This window comes from Vigna angularis, chromosome 4, assembly GCF_016808095.1.
Source record: "Vigna angularis cultivar LongXiaoDou No.4 chromosome 4, ASM1680809v1, whole genome shotgun sequence".
Classification (NCBI taxonomy): domain Eukaryota; kingdom Viridiplantae; phylum Streptophyta; class Magnoliopsida; order Fabales; family Fabaceae; genus Vigna; species Vigna angularis.
The window spans coordinates 34514192-34530355 of NC_068973.1; the positions used below are offsets into that span (position 1 = coordinate 34514192).

At 31.4% G+C, this 16164-nt stretch overlaps 1 protein-coding gene across 1 annotated transcript; it reads left to right on the forward strand.

The window, feature by feature from the left end:
- Positions 1–542: 542 nt before the first annotated feature.
- On the forward strand, positions 543–9510 carry LOC108321809 (protein NRT1/ PTR FAMILY 1.2). The gene is made up of 5 exons (XM_017553669.2): positions 543–881; positions 6958–7155; positions 7235–7452; positions 7810–8357; positions 8467–9510. Exons 2-5 carry the CDS (start codon positions 7053–7055, stop codon positions 9305–9307), a joined length of 1710 nt encoding a protein of 569 aa, XP_017409158.1. The 5' UTR covers positions 543–881; positions 6958–7052; the 3' UTR covers positions 9308–9510.
- The last annotated feature ends 6654 nt before the right edge of the window (positions 9511–16164 follow it).

A 16164-nucleotide genomic window follows, 5' to 3' on the forward strand; every position in this document is an offset into this window, starting at 1 on the left:
CAAATTAAAATACATTTAAAAATATATTATAAGAAAGAGTGTTTCGGTATTGCCATGATAAGTTATTAATAGAATCAACAAAGGATATATATTAAAAAAATAAAATTCAACTTCAAGTAAAAAATTAAATAAATCCAACCTTATTTTATCTTAATTTTCCATAGTTGAAGATATGTCAAAAACCTTATCTTATATCATATAAATAAATATAAATAGATGTAAATCTATTTTGATAAATTAATTTTGTAGGAATAGTATTTAATTTTATATTTGAAATATATATATATATATATATATTTTAACATAAAAATATATTAAAAATCTTTCATTAATTAGATAAAAGAAGTTTACAATTTACATATAAATAAAAATTATATTTTTATAAATAAATTTGAGAAGATTAAGTTAGATTTAAATTATTCAATATAAAAATTGGATAAAATTGAGAAGGAGTGTTTTGATTTAAATAGTGTGACCTCGTGTCCCTCGAGATACACACGAACATTAATAAACATGGAAAACAATTATTATTACAACCATTTTGCATTTGTGGCAACCCAAGTTATCCCCTCCACCATTTCTCGAAGCACCCTCTCTTCCTCCTCATCTCTGATCACCATATCACTGATTCTATACCTACCCACTCGATTAGGCAGCTAATTAATTACTATTATATCCCTAACATGGCAAGCAGTTTGACATTGGAGAAGTCAACATCGAGTTTTGGAGTAACAGACTACGCCATGCGGGAGGGCGGAGGCAGCAGCCACGTGCATGTAATCCCACCACTTCACAATTTCACATCCTATTTTTTACTCTCTATTTTGGCATCTGGACGACAAAAGCATCCTCATGTGTTCATTTTCTCTTCATCGTTACTGGTAAGTACTGTTCTTACTTTAAATGCTGTTATATTTTCAGTATTCTAAAAGATACCAAATCTTACATTATTACTTTGTTTTTTCTCTCCAAAGAATCTATATCTAAGACTCTTAACATAGTTATATCAAACTATCAACTTCATTTAAGCTCTTTCTGCATACTTCTCTTTAATTTTCTTGTCAATTTCTTCCTGTGATAAACAAGATAATTTATCTAATAACTTTCTCATTGTTGTTTATTTTTATTTTTTTATTATCTATCAATTTTTTTTATCTATTATTATCTATTTTCAATTTTCAAAATATAAAAATCTATTTTCAATTCTGTGGAGATAAAAACCTTAGTATTTGTTGAATTAATTTTATTTTGTTTTTTATATATGCAGTTGAATTTTTTTTTAAAAAAAAGTAACATTACAAGAAGGAGCTGATTGTATATTACATGATGTTATGTGAAAATATACACAATGAAAAATGTAAAAGAGAAACTAACGCAACTATATGATTTTTAAATTATGAAATAAAAATAAATAAATTTCTAAAACTAATAAAAAATTAAATTAAATTAATACCCATTAGATAAACCAATTTAAATTAAATGATTTGTCTAAATAAAGAAACAAAAGACATATGCACACACATAACAACTTCACCTACATTACATATTCTGCAGTTGGTAAAAAGTTTATGGAAAAGAGACAACATTTGTACTGAAGTGCATAAGCAACACACTGTTTGGATCTATATTTGGAGAATATATGAAAATAGAAAACTATATAGAAGCTATTAAGTGATGCAAAATCACTTACAACTTTAGTCATAATTAACCACATACGAGCTATACATATCATGAAAAAAATACACTGCAGGTGGAGAAAATTTCAGATCAAGTTATTCATCAAGGAATAATTAAATGTTTAAAATATAATTTTGAAGAGTTAAATTTAGGTGCTCACTTGTAACACAATTCTTACTGTTGAAATCAAACTTAAACTTGAATATATCATATATTCATCATATAATTAAAAGTTGAAATATATATCTGAATTCATAATGATAATAGAAAAGAGAGTGATTTGATCTTTCAACTTAGCACACATTATCTTGAGATAATATGTAATTATCTTTGTTTTCGATTGATAATAAGATGTTAGAATAAAAAAAAATTGAAGACATAATTAACCTAATTAATAATAGATGAAATTACCTTAAGATATTTTTATATATCCATTATAAAATAAAGTTATCTTTTAATTACTAAGCATTAAAGATCTCATAATCCTTCAAATACATAATTGTAAACACTTTAACATCATTTGATTATTCTTAATTTGCTAGAGTATGTGTGTCTTTTGTTGAACTAATGATCTAAGAATCACCTACTTTAACTATATAGAACTTTATAATTATATATTTTATTTTACCTAATGTATCTTTTATCTTCAATCATCGTATCAACATATAATTAGAGTAGTCTTTGCTTCATTTATAGAAATTAACTTTATCAATGTATATCGACATAAATGAATAACATGAATTATGATATTCATGTGTAGAATGAAATTTTCATCTAATGTAATTTTAACATGCTTAATTTCATTAGTGAGATCAAACTATATATATATATATATATATATATATATATATATATATATATATATATATATATATATATATATATATATATATATAACAGAGTTTAAATATACCAAAAATTTGTTTTTTTGTAAAAATATACTTGAATCATATGTTTACATCATAAAAACATAAAAAATTACAAATTCTCACTAAAACTGAATATCGCTTAAGGAAATAAAACTCATAGGAATAGTGTGCTCATAAAACATTTTGGGATTAATTTTTTAGTGAGCAGAACCACAAGTTTGTGCTTATATGTTATATAAACAAATATTTATTCCGAACACTTTTTTAAACATGTAAGAACTTAATGTTTATATGATCTTTTATTCTCTACAAATACCACATTTCACGTTTAATTGTTTCCAATAATCCAATACTAAATATCGTAAATATCTATCTAAAACTTTTGTATACACAATATTTAAATAGGTACAAACATGAACATTCATTATACTTCCTTCTACTAATGCATAAATTCTACATTTTTTTCAAAGAAAGTCTTAAAGCACTAGTGAAGCCTAAATGTATCTCCTTCCGCCACAATTGTACTATGTGGGTTATAATCTTGCATGCCATATAGTTTTTAGAACCTTTTTAATATAACCTTTTTGAGACAATCCAGCACTTTGAAAATAATCTTGATATATTTGAATGTCCAATACAAAAGATGAATTACCAAATTTTTTCATCTCAGAATTCTTAACTAGAAATGTATGTATTTTATGTAATAAATTGATATCCTTATTGACAAGCAAAATATCATTAGACATTATAATAATTCCTACAAAACTTATGATGTAAAAAATGGATCGAATGAAACAATCAATTAAAAAAACTCCTCTAATATTCTCAAAACATGGAAATAATAAACAATCATGGAATTTAATCTTCAATTTACTAATACATTACACATATGCTTTTATTGTAAACAATCATTCTTGAATTTATTTATAGATATTGATTAATTAGCTTTATAGGTCATTTTATAAATCCACACTTTCAAATCAAGTGAAATTTGAAGAAAACAATTAAAATATTGAGATAGGTTAGTATTAAATAACTATATTTTGATAATACAAATCGTTAGACATTTATTTACTTACATATTATTTATAGTTTATGATTGATATTATTTAAAGATATAAATCAAACATTCAGTACATCTTAACATAAGTTACATGTAAATATATACTTTTTTTTAATACATATTAGTATACTATAATAAGTCAAAGTCACGTGGATTTGTACGTAAATACTTTTTTTTAAGAACGTAAATTGCTTTAAAAGTTAATTTGTTGAGATTTTCAAGTACTTTTAGATATCGCAATCATATATAGTTTCATTGTGCAAAAAAATATTGAGTAATAAATCAATGTAATAATGGAATGAACAAAAGTAAAAGAAACATCATAAGAAACGATAAATTGTTATATTTTAAGGCAAAGTGACTTTTTCTTTAAAGATTAAGAATCATATTATCTTGAGGCATTTATTATTGATAAGAAATTGTATCAAACGTATACATGGATGAAGTTTAGTACGATGAAGGGGAATATATTGAGATAACAATTAAAGTACATATATAAAGATTTAAATAGGAAAGATGAACAAGTTGAATAATGAATTAGACACCGACAAAACATTTATTGAGCTTTAATTGCTTTTAATTAGGTAAAGAAGAATTTAAATATTTAGAGGGAGTTGTGATGTGAAGAAATGGAGATTATTCTGATAAAAGTGACAAGTGGAGCATAATTTTGAACAGTTTGAGTTTTTAAACATAGATTTTAATGATTGATTCTGAAACATATTTGTTATACATAAACTTTTGATGTAGGAATTCAAGGTGTGATCATTTTTTACTGAAAAACACTATAGCACATAAAACTATGAAAACTAGTCACTTAAATTTTGGCTTCTCTATACAATCTTCTTCTTTTCCATTGGTAATTTATTTTTAAGTTATTGTTATTTATTTATTTTTCATCTACTCTTATTTGTATTTAATCTTTTAGTTTTCTGCATTTTAAATTTTAATCAATATTTATTTTACCTCTTTCATTTACTTTGATTTTTATTTTAACCTTTGCAAAAGTTTTAATTTTAACTTGCTTATAAACTATTTTACTTTTTAAAAATTCAACTTTAAGTTTAATTTAAATTAATTTTATCTTTAGTATAATACTTCCAGCAAACTTTTTACTTTAATAAAAAGAAAACTCATACATTTTTATTCACTAAGTCATCAATATAAATACCTATTATAAGATCTTAGTTACATAAATTAATGCAAAATCACAGCTTATATATGAAAAATGACAGGATCTGAATTAAACAAGACTCCTAGTTATATATTCGTAAGAACATATGATAGATAAATGATAATAAAATTAACTTGTAAGATTTGCACCTACTATAAATTGATATTATATGTTTCTAATACACTTTTATGTCGAGAAATATATATATATTTCAAACATAAAATATAAGTTAATTAATAATCTAATAACAGCTTCCATAATAGATTAAACAATACTCAATAAATAATAAACTTTATTAAAATAAATTAACTAATAATCATGATATCATATTAAAAAGTTAACTATAAGTTTATCTCAATTTTACAAAATTAACTTATAAAATAAAATATGCATTGATATTACCTATATAATAGGTGTTAAACTTCCAAACATTATTCTTAATCTTTCAAGTTTCTTTTATATTTTTCAATTCAATTATTTAACATTTCTTTAAACAAATATATAATAAAAACAGTACCTTAACTACAAGTACAATATTAACATCCTTTACTATAAGTGCGAGTAAGCATAACAAATGTGATTACTTAAAAGATTTAAACCAATTATTATAATACTTTTATTTTACTTTACATGTATTTGCAATGAAATTTGGTTTCGTTCTTGGTTAATTTTTCATTAAAAATTTATTCTTTATTTTCGTCTTTTAAATTACAATACAACAATAAAAAAGTATGTTACTCAGAATTTTATAAATATATTGAATAATAAACTAATAAAATTCTAAAATTAAATATGTAATATTACTCAAAGTTAAAATATACAAAACAAAATTTAATATCAATTTAAAAAAAGTACATTACATCACAAAAAAACGGAGTTGATGACATCACGTTTAAGAAAAGTCAATAAAATTAACCATATAAAAATTAAAAACTTGCAAATGAAATATATAAAGCATAAACAATATTGTAAGAAGATTTAGGTTGAAATATATAAATTATTTTTATTATATTAATAATAATTATAATAATAAAATATATCAAAGATATCTTACAATACCGGTTTCAGTTAATTTTTAAAATTCAAATAAATCCAGCTCTTAGAAAAAGAAATTCTAAAACAATCTTGACTCTTATTTTTTTTTTTCGATTTTCGATTATTTGGATAAATTTTTGAAACCCTACTTTACATTTAAGTATACTTTAAAAATTTCTCTGTTGTTCAATTTTGTTGAATGTAGACTCTAACTTTCCAACATTGCAGTATTTGTATAAAGTTTTATGATTATTTTATTTACAAATCAGAAACATTGTTTTCTGGCAAAGTAGTGACCTAAACTTCAAAATCAAAAATAGAGTAGCGTATTGCCTAAACCGATTTCAGGATCTGAAAAGTGTTATAATAATCAGATTTTACAAATTTTTTGAACGAAGGGTGTGTTTTAGATACGTTAAGGAATCATTTTATCGAAAGCAGTTATCTGAGTCATTGCTTTATTGGTTTTTGAACTATCTGGTCAGTGTGCCAAATAGAAAGAAGGTAATTGAAACTAACACTTACTTTTTTGTGGGATGAAGAAAGGAATATAGCTACCTAACAGTCTCACAACACAATTATGCGTAATGTCCACAAAAGAAAAAAAGGTTGGACAATGGTTTTTTTTTCCATCATTGGATTTACTATTAAGATAAAAAAAAATATAACACTACCCTCTTTGAAACACACTTTTCATGATTACTTATAATCTACTCAAATTATGATATTAGATTCATGTTATGTTATGTCTTTCAATGAACTTCCACTCATAATGAATAATGTGCTTAACATTGAAGACAAAATTCTTTAGTCCTACACTCATTCGCCTCACTTACAACCCAAGCCTTTATCATAACGTTTTATTTTAATTTAATTGAGTTTTATCTCAACATCATTTATGAGATTTGTAGTGTTGCATTTCAATTACTGTATCTTGTTATTCATATTAAAAAGTAAAACAAAAAAAATACAGTAGTGTTGGAGATACTATTAAAACAAAGAAAATATATTTTAACATAATATATATGTTATTTTTTTAATTATTCATTATTTATTCATTACTGTATTAACCGAACTAGAAAATGTGCCATTATTTTTTTATTTTTAACTATTCATTATTTATTTATTACTATATTCAGTGGCCCACGTCACCATTTTGGTGTAACATAAGATATGGTAGTGCCATACTCTTCAATTCACCTCCACACATTCCCTTTCTGTTGTGTCTCTGGCAATGGAACATATCTCAGAAATGGAAAATGCCATAGAAGAGTCCCTTCTGAGCAAGAAGAATTCCAATGCCAAGGGTGGTTTCAGAACATTACCTTTCATCATAGGTAATGAATGAATTATCATTCTTTTTTCTTCAGATGTGTGATAATGAATATGTGCTAATAGATGTTGTTCTTGTGGCAGCAAATGAGGCCTTTGAGAGACTGGCTAGCCTTGGGCTAATGCCTAACATGATATTGTACTTGACAAGACAGTATGGCATGCAAACTGCAGGAGCCACCAATTTTCTCCTACTATGGTCTGCTGTCTCAAATCTCACCCCATTCATCGGTGCTGTCCTTGCAGACTCCTATGTGGGTCGATATTCCATGATCGCTTTTGGGTCTGTTGCAAGCCTACTGGTAATGTTCTTTCTCTTCTCTTGTGTTCAAAGTTTTATTTAATTGCAAGCTCGGTTATAGCTTTGTCACGATACTTTTCATTCCAAGAAATTGTTGAGAAATGTGATTTCTGCCAAGTTGCAACTGTAAAGGATAAACCATAATGACTGCTTTTTTAAATGCTCGCCTGTGATATAATGTTTGTCTCCTTTCAGTCACCGATAGCTTTGTTTTCTTGTGTTAAATTTGTACGGCAACAACATTGATGAACTAAAATAGTATTTAGTGGCCAACACTATGGTGTACTGTGTGAGAGTATACATAAAATCAGTTAATTAGAACTGTTTTCTGAACCTTGTTTGTGTTGGGGCTGTGCAGGGGATGATTCTTCTATGGTTAACAACTTTGATTCCTATGTCAAAGCCACTTTGTGAGGGATTTTTAACCGACAGCTGCAATAACTCTCCTACAACAATTCAATTTTTGATATTGCATTCTTCATTTGCCCTAATGTCTGTTGGAGCTGGAGGCATAAGATCATCCTCCTTGGCCTTTGGTGTTGATCAGTTGACCAAGAGGGACAAAGATGCGGGAATCCAAGAGAGCTACTTCAGCTGGTACTATGCTGCTGTTTCAATGTCATCACTGATAGGTTTAACTGTTGTTGTCTATATTCAAGATTACATGGGGTGGGCAGTGGGATTTGGAATTCCCGTTATCCTAATGTTAATAGCGACAGTATCATTTTTCTTAGCTTCTCGGTTTTATGTAATGGCGGAGGTTAAAAGGAACATGCTAAGTGGTATAGCACAGGTACTTGTTGCCTCTTACAAAAACAGATTTCTTCAGTTATCCCAGGAGACCGAGAATGGCACATACCACCAAGAGAAGGGTTCTGATCTCCTAATGCCAACTGAAAACTTAAGGTATGTTTTGTTTCTTTGGTTCATATGTTCTATCTGTAGTTCACTTGAATGGTCTTGTAAAATGCTTTTGAGAGAAAAGGCTTAATGAAGCAGTGACTTTGTTTGGCAGGTTTCTGAACAAAGCATGCATAGTTAGAAATCCCTCACAAGATTTAACACCAGAGGGAAGAGCTAGGAATCCATGGAATCTTTGCACAGTGGAGCAAGTGGAAGAGCTGAAGGCACTAGTCAAGGTAGTTCCAATATGGTCAACAGGAATCATGATGGGTGTGAACATGAGTCAAGGTTCCTTTCTGGTACTAGAGGCATCTTCCATGAACCGCCACATCACTCCAAATTTTGAAATTCCTGCAGGCTCCTTTGTGTCATTTATGATTGTATCTCTGATTCTCTGGGTTATAATCTATGACCGCATTTTAGTCCCTGTGGTATCAAAGATAAGAGGGTACCCAGCAAAGTTAGGAGCAAAGAAAAAGATAGGAGTTGGTCATTTTACTAGCTGCCTATCAATTGCATCCCTTGTAATTGTAGAGAGCATTAGAAGAAAAATTGCCATTGAGCAAGGCTACTCAGATCAACCAGAAGCTGTGGTGAACATGTCTGCTTTGTGGCTTTTGCCTCGCCAAATCCTTAATGGATTGGCTGAGTGCTCAAATGTAATAGGACAGAATGAGTTTTTCCTCACTGAGCTACCTTCATCTATGGCTAGTATTGCTTCCAGTCTTAATGGCCTTGGATTTTCTCTTGCAAGTTTGGTAGCAAGTTTCATTCTGAGTGTTGTGGACAGGGTTAGTGGAGGCGGAGGACATGAGAGTTGGATTTCAAGCAACATTAACAAGGGTCATTATGACAGCTACTATTGTTTAATCTGTGCTTTGAGCTTTCTAAATTTTATATATTTTATCTATTGTAGTAAATCTTATGGTCCTTGTAAGGATAGTAGAAAATAGAACTTTAGATCTTATTTGGTATAGGACTGGTAGAGGAAAATATTCTGCCTTAGAGGGATAGACAGAAATGATGATAGTAGCTGATAAGATTGGTAGCGAGTCTATACCATGGGCAGAGTATTTGTTTTGTAGGTTCTTGATGTTGTAAAAGAACGTAATAACTGCTTACTGCATGTTTTCACAATGAATTATAGTGTTTGTTACATGGTCTGTTGTTCTGTATGACAAGTTTATACAGAAAGAAGTAGATAACATGTCTACATCAATTTGATTATGTAAATAGATTATCACGTAAGAGAGAATTAAGATTACCTAATACAGAAGAGGATCCAATTTTATGCATTTTTGTTGGAGAATAAGAAACCAAGAGATCATGTGAGAATTGTATTCCCCTATAATGCGTTTTTTTCTCAGAGTTTATGGGAGCTATCCATGCCATTGCATATGCTAGAAGTGTCAGATTTAGAAGATTTTGATTGGAATGTGATTCAAATTTGGTTTGTAAGCTTTCTCTCTTAAAGAGGTTGTATATTGGTCTATCAGAGATGGTTGCAGGAAATGCGTAAAATTTTGTAGTGGTATTGATTTTAAAACATCTCATATTTTTCGGAAAGAAATAATTGGGAATACAAGTTTTGGAGTTTATGCATATCTTCTAGAGATGCGTTCAAATGATATACCAATATGCCAACTTTTATAAGTTCGGACTTTTATCACAATAGGTTCTGTTTTCCTGTATATAAGACTAGTTAGATTGTGTATAACTTTATAGCTGATTTGCTTTTTGTTCATGGATTTTGGTTTGGTTTTCATGAGTTATTTGTATTTTTTTTAACTATATTTTCATGTTGAAGTCTCAACATACCAGAGATGTATGATCATAATTGTACTAGCAGGGACCGGATGCCGTACGGAAGGACACCCACGTCATCGAATCACCAAACAGACCGGTCGCCCATTGTAACATGAGACCTAGTAAACTGCGCTTCTACTTACTGATGCGGAGGGTTAGGTATTGTAGGGCGGCCGCCCGTGTGACCCCGTGACCACACTTGTGGAAGGTTATGTAAGGCCGGGCGGACGCCCGTACGCACATACCCAGAACTCACCCCGAAGTCGGCCGCCCGACCGTCCGGATCGGCCGACTGTGTTACTAATCATCCTAGTTTAAGGTAAGTAGGGTTTAAAAGCTATTTGGGCTGAATTGGGCCGTGACTAACTTTTCACTAATCCCAAGCCCATAGCGAAAACTATAAATACAGATCCAAGGTGAGTGGTAGATAGGTTGCATTTACTGCACATTTATTGCTGTCTAAGAAAAACGCCTTAGCTCTCAACTGACTTTGGCATCGGAGAATCTTTTGCAGATCTCCCACCGGCGAACTGAGAAGTAAACACAGAAGATCCGACGTACGAACAACGAGAAGAGAGTGACGTGGAAACGTGGGACCAGCACTGCCCCCCCACATCCGAAACATTTGGGTGTACCAGCAGGGACCGGACGCCGTACGGAAGGACACCCACGCCATCGAATCACCAAACAGACCGGCCGCCCATTGTAACATATGAGACCTAGTAAACTGCGCTTCTACTTACTGATGCGGAGGGTTAGGTATTGTAGGGCGGCCGCCCGTGTGACCCCGTGACCACACTTGTGGAAGGTTATGTATGGCCGGGCGGACGCCCGTACACACATACCCAGAACTCACCCGAAGCCGGCCGCCCAACCGTCCGGATCGGCCGACTGTGTTACTAATCATCCTAGTTTAAGGTAAGTAGGGTTTAAAAGTTATTTGGGCTGAATTGGGCCGTGACTAACTTTTCACTAATCCCAAGCCCATAGCGAAAACTATAAATACAGATTCAGGGTGAGTGGTAGATAGGTTGCATTTACTGCACATTTATTGCTGTCTAAGAAAAACGCCTTAGCTCTCAACTGACTTTGGCATCGGAGAATCTTTTGCAGGTCTCCCATCGGCGAACTGAGAAGTAAACACAGAAGATCCAACGTACGAACAACGAGAAGAGAGTGACGTGGAAACGTGGGACCAGCACTGCCCCCCCACATCCGAAACATTTGGGTGTACCAGCAGGGACCGGACGCCGTACGGAAGGACACCCACGCCATCGAATCACCAAACAGACCGGCCGCCCATTGTAACATATGAGACCTAGTAAACTGCGCTTCTACTTACTGATGCGGAGGGTTAGGTATTGTAGGGCGGCCGCCCGTGTGACCCCGTGACCACACTTGTGGAAGGTTATGTATGGCCGGGCGGACGCCCGTACGCACATACCCAGAACTCACCCGAAGCCGGCCGCCCGACCGTCCGGATCGGCCGGCTGTGTTACTAATCATCCTAGTTTAAGGTAAGTAGGGTTTAAAAGCTATTTGGGCTAAATTGGGCCGTGACTAACTTTTCACTAATCCCAAGCCCATAGCGAAAACTATAAATACAGATCCAGGGTGAGTGGTAGATAGGTTGCATTTACTGCACATTTATTGCTGTCTAAGAAAAACGCCTTAGCTCTCAACTGACTTTGGCATCGGAGAATCTTTTGCAGGTCTCCCACCGGCGAACTGAGAAATAAACACAGAAGATCCGACATACGGACAACGAGAAGAGAGTGACGTGGAAACGTGGGACCAGCACTGCCCCCACATCCGAAACAATAATGATATCTAGTACAAGTTTTATAAAACCTAAGAATGTATTCAAGGTAGAAGCCGTAATAACCCTGTGGCAGAGCTTACCTATATGTAGGCTGACTACATCTTGACCCAGGTGACTAAAGTGTAATTGAACATATCTCGATTCAGAGGTGTAATTGAACATATGTAATACATCACTGTATCTCAATTTAAGGGACCAAGATGTAATCAAACATATGTAATGTAATACATTATTATATCTCAATTAGTTGTTGAAGCATAACTGAACATATGTAGAACAAAGTATATACGTTATTATAAAATTAATCTATTCAATCACATGGACCATATACCGTCATACAGACTTTAAAATTTTAGTAAAAAATATTTTTAAAATAAAATAATCTGTACTTTATAAATTATAACTTTTTTTAACAAATAATATATTGTACATATTTATATCAAAAGTGTGTAACAAGCTGTTCTTTAAAATAATTAACAACATTTTATTATTAAATCTAAAGTCAAATATTATCTATAATATTAAATAAATAATGATAAAATTGGTATTATCTTTAAGTATAACTTATATTTAACATATGCTTAAAATACCATTATCTTTTAAATATTATAAATATAAATTATAGATAAATCATACTTATTTATAATGTTAACTTATATTTTTAATCATTTTTATTCTCTTAATTTTTAATGGAGGTCAAGATTGCATTTAAATAAACCGAATTATGAGATACTATTACAATTGGTGGTTAATTTAGGCGAAAATAAATTTAAAACAACATACAAAATTAGAATAACGTATAAAATTATAACAATGCACAAAACTAAAACAACTTATAAATTAGAACAACCTATAATGCTAAAAGCAATTCCACTTTCAAGAATACTACTACATTTGGTGGCTAATTTAGAAAGAAGTATATGCTTTAACAGACGTTGTATTGACACTTATTATAATTATTTTATCATAAAAAGTAAACAATTCACTCTTTGTAGGCGTTCGCATACTCAAGCTGATCCAACATCTAGATTCAAGAATAGTCCTTTCTTATTCCGCATTTAAGATCACAACACTACATTTTAAGTATTTCACCTGACAATATAAGAATTCTCTTTTTTGAAAAACAAATGTAACATCATAGGATACAAATCATATGTCTATGGTTAACTATCACAACAATAAACAAACAAAAAAAATCATTTAAGAAAGAGTATATGAAAGTATAACATTAAAGTAGAAAATTAACAAAATTTGATTTCTAAATTTAATAATTTTTTATTTACGTATACGGCATTAATTTTGTTGGTCTTCCAATCTCTCTTAAATCCTTTAAAACTCAATGTTGAATTGTACACTAGTGCAGAAATGACCTTTAGCGTTACACGAATAACGTTCGACTACCAACGTAAAATATGACCGATAACATTTTTGTAAATAAAACGTCATTATAGAAGTTGGTTCTCCCAGGATCAGACTCAAAACCTTCTTTAGACGTCGGGCCCCCAGATCAGACGTCAAAAAGGTTCGAAAATATCTCATTTTAATCGTCAATATCAATTTTTTTTATGACATAGACGTCGGGCTCCCCAAATCAAACGTCAAATCCTTTTTTAGATGTCAGGCCCCCCAGATCAGACGTTAAAAATGTCCGAAAATATCTCATTTTAAGTGCCAATATCAATTTTTTATACAACATAGACGTCGAGCTCCTTAAATCAGACGTCAAATCCTTCTTTAGGCATCGGGCCCCCCAGATCAGGCGTCAAAAAGGTCCAAAAATATCTCATTTTATGTGCCAATATCAATTTTTTTTATGATATAGACATCGAGCTCCCCAAATCAGACGTCAAATCCTTCTTTAGACGTTGGGCCCTCTAGTAAAAAAGGTCTGAAAATAAACGTCGGTGCCCCCAGATCAGACGTCAAATCCTCTGCCAGAAGCTATAAAATCAGAATTGAAAGGTCACTTTTGCAGACATTAGACGTCGAACGTAGAAGGGGTCGACGTCTAATAGACATTAAACGTCGGATCCCCTTCCCCATAGGTTAATAAGTTGCGAAAATATCCCAAAAGTAGCGTAAAAATGGATTTTTTTAGCAATTAGACGTTGGATCTAGAGGGGGGCCGACGTCAATTGCCTTATTAAACCCCAAAACTCAAAATGTGAACCTCACTTTCTTTCGCGTTTTCGTTTGAGTTTTTGCTTCGTTTGTGTTGTTTAGTTATTCGTTTTCTCTCTAGTTGTGTTCATCTTCTTCCTGTACTTTCTCTTGTTCGTCATTAACGTTCAGGTAAGTTTTCTTCTACTTTGCACCGTTTAAAATCATTTTGCACTGATTATATTACCTTTGGAACCATTATCTTTCATTTACACCGATTAAAATTTGTTTTCATTGCCTTTTGGTTCAGTTCTTGGGCGCATTCTAAGACAACTGGGACGGCGATTTTTGAATGGTTATTGTGCGCGTTTTTCTCCTCACCCTCACAACGGTGTCTGTCTACACCAAACATCAATTAACGTCTGCTATAAATGCAACAGACGTGAATTGACGTCTGTTCAAAGACAACATACGTCAATTTACGTCTCCTGCTATGACGTCAGACATTTAACAAACGTCAAAAGTTTAAAATAACATACGTTAAAAGCTATTTTTGTGTTAGTGTAGGTAGTTAATGTAACACCCAAATAATTTAAAGGGTATTACTAGTAGTAAAGACTAAATTAATTTAATATATGATTTAAACAATCAAACTTTATTTCAATCCTTCCAAAGTACAATTTCCAAACTTACAAACTTTAAATAATATAGTCTTTACCACTTAACATAAATTCGAAATTAAACTTATAAGTCTTACACAACATATTTTTTTTCAATGCAAATTTATTCTATTTACAAAAATCCCTGAAAGTTTTTCCCGCATCTCTCTCATCATCTCTAAGCTTTTTCAACCGCATCTGCAACATTATCTGCTCACATATAACATGAGTTATATGATCATAGCACAAACAAATAAGGGTAAGCCAACCATATCATACAATCATTAAACTTACTTACAATATAAATGTTTCAATCATGTATTTCTACAATTTATAAATACCATTATCCCGATGTCATTAATTCATCATTTTTTTTAAACTTCTTTAAAATCATCCTTCCCATTTTCATAACCTTACAAGTATACCATGTTTACTCACGAAGCCTTATGGTCAGACCGCTCTTTACCTGCTTCCTTAAGCCTTACCTGTATACTATGTTTTACTTTCTGAAGCCTTATGGTCAGACCTCTCTCTGCCTGCTTCTATAAAACTTACGAATCATATGTTTATGTCAAAGCCTTATGGTCAGACCACTTTCTGTCTGCTTCCATAAACCTCGGGTGTTACTTTGTTCATATCAAGTTCTCATGGTATAAACCGAACATACTACTCCCAGTAGTAAACATCATTTCATAAGTAATGATTTCTCATACCCAATCCAACATTTCATAAAATCAACAAATCATACCCTCTTATCCACCTAACTCAATCATGTTCATTCTTTAATTATAAATTGACAATAACCCGTTTTGATGTCAATACCCAAAATAAAGTAGACATATTACCAGTTATCATACTTCATATTATAAACTCATTTTTTTTAAAACGAGTATAACTCAACATATTTTCACCAATCAAAGGTCATAGATCAGCCAAAATACATCAACATGTCTTAGGAACTACATATTAAAGTTTGGGCTCAATGTAGCGGTAAATGAAATATATATGAAGTTTTTACCATGATAACTTTATGCATCTTCAATCAACTTGTTTTATTTTATTTTCATCCTAGTAGAGATCTTTCTTTACCCCAATTGGTCACCGGAGAGGACCCAGATGTCTGAACGCATCAAACTCACCTTCGACGCCAGCACATATGACTAGTCACAACTGACTGGACCAGGCCAGGGCTGCTCTATGATCAGGGATGTGCCAACTCAGGTTTTTAAGGTTCCTCTATCCTACCAACAAGGAAAGGCCCTCAATAATTAACAATTAATTTATTTAAATTATCTACCCTCTTCTCTTATGCTCTAAATCTGAAATTCCTAATTTTAATATTTTCACTTCCTCTCACAGCAATCTCAAACAGTACCTGTACATCTATTTAATACTCATATACAAGCTATTACAGAACCTTTAC